This window comes from Pezoporus flaviventris, unplaced genomic scaffold, assembly GCF_033815535.1.
Source record: "Pezoporus flaviventris isolate CSIRO_AGI_PZ_B2104156 unplaced genomic scaffold, CSIRO_AGI_Pfla_v1 ptg000037l, whole genome shotgun sequence".
Classification (NCBI taxonomy): domain Eukaryota; kingdom Metazoa; phylum Chordata; class Aves; order Psittaciformes; family Psittacidae; genus Pezoporus; species Pezoporus flaviventris.
The window spans coordinates 12,955,607-12,963,762 of record NW_026892585.1 but is presented as its reverse complement, the minus strand read 5'-3'; the positions used below and the strand labels follow the sequence as shown (position 1 = coordinate 12,963,762).

At 50.1% G+C, this 8,156-nt stretch overlaps 1 protein-coding gene across 1 annotated transcript; it reads right to left on the bottom strand.

Moving 5' to 3' along the window:
• Window positions 1-1,067: 1,067 nt before the first annotated feature.
• On the bottom strand, window positions 1,068-6,935 carry LOC133275236 (heat shock factor protein 5-like). The gene is made up of 7 exons (XM_061465083.1): window positions 6,434-6,935; window positions 5,019-5,398; window positions 3,653-3,655; window positions 3,199-3,282; window positions 1,998-2,348; window positions 1,770-1,911; window positions 1,068-1,132 (listed from the first exon to the last, which is right to left on the bottom strand). Exons 1-7 carry the CDS (start codon window positions 6,933-6,935, stop codon window positions 1,068-1,070), a joined length of 1,527 nt encoding a protein of 508 aa, XP_061321067.1.
• Window positions 6,936-8,156: the final 1,221 nt, after the last annotated feature.

Below are 8,156 nucleotides of genomic sequence, written 5' to 3'. Positions count from 1 at the left end.
ACGCTATAAATAACATACAAATTTAGGAATAAAGCTAGAAATAAGATTCAAATATATGACTAAAGCTATAAATAAGATACAAATTTATAACTAAAGCTATAAATTAGATATAAATTTATGACTAAAGCTATAAATAACATATTAATTTATAAATAACACTGTAAATAACACAGATTTAGGAATAAAGCTATAAATAATATTCAAATCTATGACTAAAGCTATAAATAAGATATAAATTTATGACTAAAGCTATAAATAAGATACAAATCTATGACTAAAGCTATAAATAAGATATAAATATATGACTAAAGCTACAAATAAGATTCAAAACTATGAAAAAAGCTATAAATGAGATATAAATTTATGAATAAAGCTATAAATAACATATTAATTTATAAATAAGGCTATAAATAACATACAAATTTAGGAATAAAGCTATAAATAAGATTCAAATCTATGACTAAATCTATAAATAAGATATAAATTTATGACTAAAGCTATAAATAAGATACAAATCTATGACTAAAGCTATAAATAAGATATAAATATATGACTAAAGCTACAAATAAGATTCAAAACTATGAACAAAGCTATAAATGAGATTCAAATCTATGACTAAAGCTATAAATAATATACAAATTTATAACTAAAGCAATAAATTAGATATAAATTTATGACTAAAGCTATAAATAACATTAATTTATAAATAACGCTATAAATAACATACAAATTTAGGAATAAAGCTATAAATAAGATTCAAATCTATGACTAAAGCTATAAATAAGATATAAATTTATGACTAAAGCTATAAATAAGATATAAATTTATGACTAAAGCTATAAATAACTTATTAAGTTATAAATAACGCTATAAATAACATACAGATTTAGGAATAAAGCTAGAAATAACACATAAATTGAGGAATAGAGCTATCAAGGACATAAGAGTTAGGAAACAGAACAGAAGAGGTTTGACCCTGAACCCAGGCTCCAGCTCTGTGCCGAGCGCTGCTGCCGGACTCGCAGGAGGGAACCAGCCGCCAGCCGCTCCACGGGTTCACACGCTCCTCACTCCGCCGTCTTCCTCCAGAAGCAGCCCCGCTTACAGGCTCCACCTTCCGGCTCCTGGGGATCTAGGAAGCAAACACCACCGAGGAAGTGGCAGGCTTTGCCTACGGCTCAGCTGGCAGCACGCACAGCACCTCTGCTGCCATCAGGGACAGTCCAATCTGGCCAAAGGCGGCCTGCGACTTGAAAATCTGAGCGTGTTTTTCTCCTGTGTTGCAGCACACGTATCAGCAGGCTGCTGTGACATTTATTTAGTGATCTGAGCCACAAAGGTTGCGCTCGGGCACTCACTTGGGCAGCGTGGTGGGGTTTTCCCCTCTTACGTCAACAGTCACCTCATTAGTCGGAGTTCCCTTTGTGGCACTCTCACCCTCCAGCAAACATACCCACAGCCTGCATCTCACTGCTGTGTACTGTGACATGCAGGGCTCTGACACAACTCCCACAACTTCAGCGTTTATTGACTGAGAGAATTTATTCCCTGGTCCACCTAGGAGTCCTCACCACCAGCTTACGTATAGAAGCGTGTCGGCAAGTACGCCGAGAGCTCCTACGAGTGCAAGAGTTGAAGTGAAGGCCCAGTGAGGTACTTAACACTGCAGACAATAACTCGGCTCTTGTGATCTCCCCTTGCCGCAAGAGTTTCAGAGCAGCTGTCTTGGCCACCTCTAAAAAAGGCAGGCTCTCTTAGCAGGGACTTACCCTGCTGTGAGCTGTGTCTTCTCTTCCTGCACTGAGGTTTTGCAGGGGACCCTGGCTCTTCCGCAGCTTTCTTCACTGCCTCGCTTCCTGAAGTGAGCTCTCTCTCTTCCCTCGCAGATCCACATTTAACACTCTCATTCTCCTTTAAATAAACACACCAACAAATGAAATAAACCCAAAGACCACTCAATAGTTTCCTGGGGAGTTTTACCTCCATTTAGCACTTACTTGCTCTGCACTGAACAGCTCATCCACAGCAAACATTTCAGATGGCTGAGCTGGGTTGTGATCCAGCTGTTCTTCAGGGGCTCCCTGTGTGCTCACAGAGTCTTGCGCTGTTTCAGCAGCAGCAGCGCTTTCTATGGCCGCATTGATGTAGCTTTCCAACAGCTCTCCATCCCAGCTTTCTGCAGGCTCCGGTGTCTCTACATCAGCGCTCTGCGATGCATACATCTCCTCGAGAAACTGAAGCACATCTTCGTAACTTAATTCCAGCAACTTCTCCTCGTCCTCAGATGCATGATGTGCCCCATCAGAAGGCAGGCATTCAGCTGCAGAAGGTGGCTGCAATTCAGGACTCTGCGAGAAACAAAACACAGGGAATTTACAGATCAAAAAATCACAACCGTTTTGAGTCAGGGCTGATGGCTTTAATGCTTCTGAGGACTGTGCAGGTCAACCCTTTTTCAGCACACACCAGCAGAGCTTGCTTTGCTTATTCCCTCTGAGGAAAAAAGTATCTCCAAGCTGCTGGAATGCGAAAGGAAGCCCTGGCATTTTTACTGAGGTTCTTTTACTATTTCATAAGCCAGGCCACCCAATAAGGTGCAGTTTCCACCAGAATTCTAGAAAGCATTGACAGGTAGCACTGGAGCTCTCCAGTGACAGGATAGGATAGGATAGGATAGGATAGGATAGGATAGGATAGGATAGGATAGGATAGGATAGGATAGGATAGCTCTGAGCTGGGGCCAACTCCAAAAGTCAACTTGGTTCTTCTCATGCAGCCAATGAAACTCAGGACTGCCACAAGTTGTCTGGGACACAGAAGTGGAGCTGATTCCCAGTATCATAACATTAAAGAATCCCATTTTGTGCAGGCAAGGACTTTCTTCAAAGATAAACGGAGACTCGTGAACTAAAGCGAATTATGGTGAAGTCAAACATAACACTTTTCGAGGAAAAGAACACTCTGCCGATGAGGACACCCGCAATCCCGCTGCCCTGAAACCTCACCTGCATTACAGCACTGCCCCTTTCGTGTTTCAAAGCGGTGCTTTCAAATGGCCATTGGCAAACCACGTTACTTTCCCTTTCGAAAGCAGATCCAGTCCCAAACTTCTCTCCTTCCTGCCGCAAGAACCCAGAACCCTGCGGTCCATGCATGGGGTCTCCTCCCTTCCCCCTGCTCTCTGTGCGCTGCACTCACCTGCACAAAGACGCAGTCGGTGGACGCCGCAGCAGCAGCATTGGCGCTGGCAGTCAGAAGACCTCCCTGGGCAGGGGGTGAACACTGCGGGGTGCCTGCAAAATTCAAACACAGGGATCAGACTGCCAGAACTGGTGCCCAGGGTGTACAGTTCTGTTGCTTACTTGCATTAAACACTGCAGTAACCGCTCTGTAAGCCAACTCCCTGAAATGGATTATGACCTCCCCGCCGATTGTAAGACTGAGTTCTCCACCTTAAAACATATTTCTTCTAAAGTATGTAGACACAGATCCAACATACGCATTGCAGAATTAACCAACACACACGGAATCTTCATATTCACTCCTCTCTATCTTAATATCACCTTTTTTGGATTTGGCTGCTCGACTGTCTCAACACAACACGCCACAGAAAGGGGATTCAGACAGGAAGGGCATGCATGTTCACGCACACACACTGGAATGAAAATGGGATCTTATTCCAAAAAGCAGCTCTGTAGATGAAGCAGTTTCTGTGGGTCTCAGGTTTTGGTGCCACGCAGAGAGAACTTACAAGGAAAGGCACTACTGGCAGGACAGAGAATCTTTAAAATCTGCAGTCCTTCTGGGCGAGAGAGAAATCCCCCATGAAATCAAATCTAGGCCAATGTTCACAGTAATTAAATGGTACAAGTGTGACTTGAGGCGGCCACGTGATCAGAGGAACTTTTGTCCATTTTGGAGCAACAAACACAAGAGCTAAACAACAGGGAGCGAGCTCGTGGACATCCTTCCACAGCAGCACGAGACACGTGTCTGACTCCTGTTACCTCAAAAGCTCGTTCTGAGCAACCTTAGGATGAAATCTGGACATCTTTCAGAAGAACACCCTGCGACCTGCAAACATATTAGAGTTCTGGATTGTGCCAAAAATCGAATGATACCTGGGCTTCACTCCCTGGGAACGCCAAAGGATGTTGACAAAGGCAAGAAAACCACCAAAGAAACCTAAAGGGCTACTGTAAAAACAGGGCGAGAGAGCAAAGGAGAGATTGGCTGTAACCTGCTGGAGTGATCCTAAGGAAACAAACATGTAGTACAAAGAGCCTAGTTTCTAAGAGAAGAAAAGGAAGAACCCAAAGGGAAAAAGCGCTTGTGAAACAGGAGGCAGGTGTAAAATGTAACGTCCTCACCATAGGCTATAAAAAGCTACGAGTAAAGTAGAAATTGCACAACTCTTGCACTTAGGAGAGCTTATAGTGAAAGCAGCTCGTGAATCAAACGCGCTGTAATGCCTGTACATCAAGGGGACGAGAACACAGGTAACCGTGTAGCAGCCCAGACTGGTGAGCGATTCTGACCGGGTCTGAAGTGCAGAAGGGTGCTCAGAAAGAACGGTTTGCACTCACACCACCTTTTCTTGGTTTTTTTTTGCCAGCTGCAGCAGTGCCTGATCTAACAGCAAGAAAAACTGCACCTGTGGAAATCCCACTGATGGGCTCGGCTGGCAAAGGGGCCAATTCTTTTGTAATACTTCAAGTGCTCCAGCTGAATCAAGATTCCACACACACCTGCTTCACCCACACGCTTTTGTCCTTCCCTGCTCATTGCAGAGAAGGCATTTCTAAGCTCTCCTGTCTCTGATACAGTTCATCTCATCAGAGCCAGAAGAAATGAGCGGCTAAAGCACATTCTGTCACAGGCTGGTTGCAAGTATACGGACAGGGAACACACATCTCTTTGCGAGCACACGCGTCAGATACACACGCAGTGACAGAGCACTGGCGGAAAACATTTCATGCATCGCTTGGCAGGAACTTCTCGAGCAGCAAGCGGAGAACTTTTGCCGTACCCGTTGGATCCCGGCCTTGCAAGCACTGCCCTGGAGACGCGCAGCTGCCCCGTTCTGGAAGGGCAGCACCGGCTGGAGCCCCTCGCTGAAGCGGCAGAAGTGAGCACACGGTCTGGAGAGTGTACGTGACCTCCGTGCAACACTTGTGGAGGACGGGAAAGGGAGCCCCCTGGCCTGGGAAAGCTGGGAGAGCCCCGTGCCATGGCAGCCACGCAACAGAACCCTGCCATGGTCTGGAAGGGACCGGAGGCTGCTGGGAAGTCGCTGCCTGGAAAGCAGGGGGCTCCTGGCATGAGGCGGCTGTGCTGGAGGGCGGAAAGCAGCTGTCTGGATGACAAGGTTGAGGAGCCTCTCCTGCAGTCACCAGTCCTGCAAAACAAAGGGAAACAAGGACTAAGGGAAGGAGTTTTCACTGGCCCTGAAAGGCAGGATGGGGAGCCAAGGCTCCACAACGTTCCCTGGGAAGACCACCTTTGCTCCGATATTCTTCATCCAGAAACAGACTCTATTCTTACACCTAAACATACAGTAACTGCTGCAGCACTACCACCTGAACACACAGGAACACCAGTGCTGTGCCAACACACAGCCATCTCTGGAGCATTCAGTCTCCTGAAACCCTCAGGAGCAAGTGATCGCTACTTAGAAATGCGCTATTAGAAATCAAAATGCGCAGGAGCCGACCAAACCGGCACAAGCCGTTTAGGAAGTGCTGCGCGTTACATCAGGCAGTAAGGTAAAATAAAGGGGGAAGGGTGAAGCGGGGCTCTACCGAACTCCAGTGCGGACAGCACAGGGGCAGCCAAGGCAGGGGCAATGTCCAAATCCTAAACGTGACTCTGAGAGCACTTGATCACAAGTCCTTCAGTTTGTCAAGGAAAACAAAACCAAAGCCAGCTTTTTTCCAGGTAGCTCAACCGGTTGAGTGTAAAAAAGCTCAGACTTTGCCGTTTTGTTACTTCCAAGATATTCCCTTTCATCTTCCCTGGTTTCGTCTCTCGGTCAGTTACGGTTTCATGAAATGGTACTTGCCCTCACACGGTTACCCATCGCTTCACACAGATTTAACGACAGCTTATGGAGCAACCCTTCAAGGAGAAGGAACGTCCATCTGGTAGGGCTGTGCCAGCTCCACAGAGCCAGGGTGAGGGTGTTGTTACTGCAGCCCCCGACGGAGGCTGTCTTGCAGCCGAGGGGCAGACGGAACCACACGCGAACCTCGCTCCCCGTGCCTGCCGGCAGCCCATCTCCCTGCATGAACAACAACGGCTTTCCCGCAGTGGCGGAGCTGAGCGGCCGCCAGCAAGGTCAGGCAAGCCTGCTGCCTGCGGGGGTGCCGATCTAGAAACCCCGCAGCACCCAGTGCTTCTCGGGGCCCCGCAGCCCGGGGCCACCCCAGCTCACCGGGCCTGGCAGCCTCGCCGAGCGTCGAGGGCGGGAGCTGGGAGCGCTGTGCCGGGCGGCTGGGCAGCTCCAGGCCGGCCGCCAGCTTCGCCTTGTTGGCCCTCGTCAGGCGCTTGAGGTTTACGAGGAGCTCGGGGCGGTCGCGGCGGAAATGGGGGCTGTAGAAATGGAGCAGAGCCCCGGCGGAGCTGCCGCCATCGCCCCCCGCCGGGTCCTGCAGGGGCCCGGGCCCCGGCCCCAGCTTGCGGAACCCATAGAGGTTCAGCTGGCGGATGAAGCTGGCGAAGTTCCTGGTCTTAAAGACCTCGCCGTCCAGCGCCGCCCCGTCGCCGGCCGCCTCCGCGCCCAGCAGCTCTCGCTCGAAGAGCCGCTGGTCGATGAGCAGCCCCTCGCCGCGGGCATCCCAGCGCACGGAGCCGCAGCGCGGGCTGTTCACCAGCTCCCAGAGCTTGGCCGGGAAATGGCTGGGGTTGAGAGCAGCGGGCAGCCGCTGGCCCTCCATGGCGCTCCCCGACAACGGACGCACTGGCCACTCGCGCTCCAGCGGCCGCCGGGCAACGCCCGGCCCCGTCGGCCCGCCCTGGGGAGCGACACCGGCCCGAGCGCCGCCCGGCACGGGACCGGCTTCAGCCCGCGCTGTCCGCCGGCCCCGGCCCCGCCACCGCCTCGGCACAGCCGCACCTGCAGCATCGCCGGAGCCCGCCGGGCCCGCAGCGCCTCCCCGCTCCCCCAGCCCCGCCGCTCCCCTCGGCCGCTCCCCGGTCCCTCAGCCCCAAGAACAAAATCACGACAACAAGTTAAAAACCAAACCTGCAGCACCAAGACAAAAGCTCAAATCTCATCGCTATGAACAGCTCTCCAACAAACTTTGCTCCTCTACGTCTAGGCAGGGAAAAGAGAAACACGAACCAGCACTGATGCGCAATGCAACTGCTCGGCACGCGCTCAGCGATAACCAACCTGACCCGAGCGGCGACCTGCGCCTCCCGGCTGACTCCCCCCACTTTCTATACTGGCCATGACGTGCTCTGCTATGGAATACCCCTCTGGCTGCCTTGGGTCAGGTGTCCTGACTCTGCTTCCTCATGGCTTCCCGTGCCCCTCCTCACTGGCAGAGCAGGAGAGACTGCAAAGTCCTTTGCTCAGCCGAAGGGCTACTGAGCGACAGCTAAAACATCGGTGCGCTACCAGCGTGCTTCCCAGAACCAAGCCAGAACACAGCACTGCGCCAGCCACAGGGAAGAGAATCAATTCTAGCCCAGCCAAAACCAGGACAGTGTCCACCCCTTATTCCATACCATTCCCGTCATGCCAGGTCAAACTAATTCTTCAGAGCTTTAAGACCTTCAGAAAAGAGACAACTTGCTTTCTCCATAGCACTCTAAGGGCAGCAGGCAATCTCCTTCCGCATCTCCTTACCTCCTTTCTCTGCCGTGCTGTTGTTCTTAGACCTCAAGGAAGAAGGAACCACTAAACTCTCCCTCATAAGCACAGCGAGGGCTCAAGGCAGCAAGCGGAGGAGAAGCCAAGGAGAAGCCCATGGACATCAGTAGAGCCCAGCACTCCAACAAAACCAAAACTCCTTTCTTCCCAAAGCAAAGCCAAATTCAACTCATGCTTTTCATCTCAGCAAAACACGATAAAATGAAGGCAACTCCCTGCACACCTTCCTCTCTCTCCAAGCTCAACTCTCCCAGAACAATCAGCAGCTTCAGGGAACCTT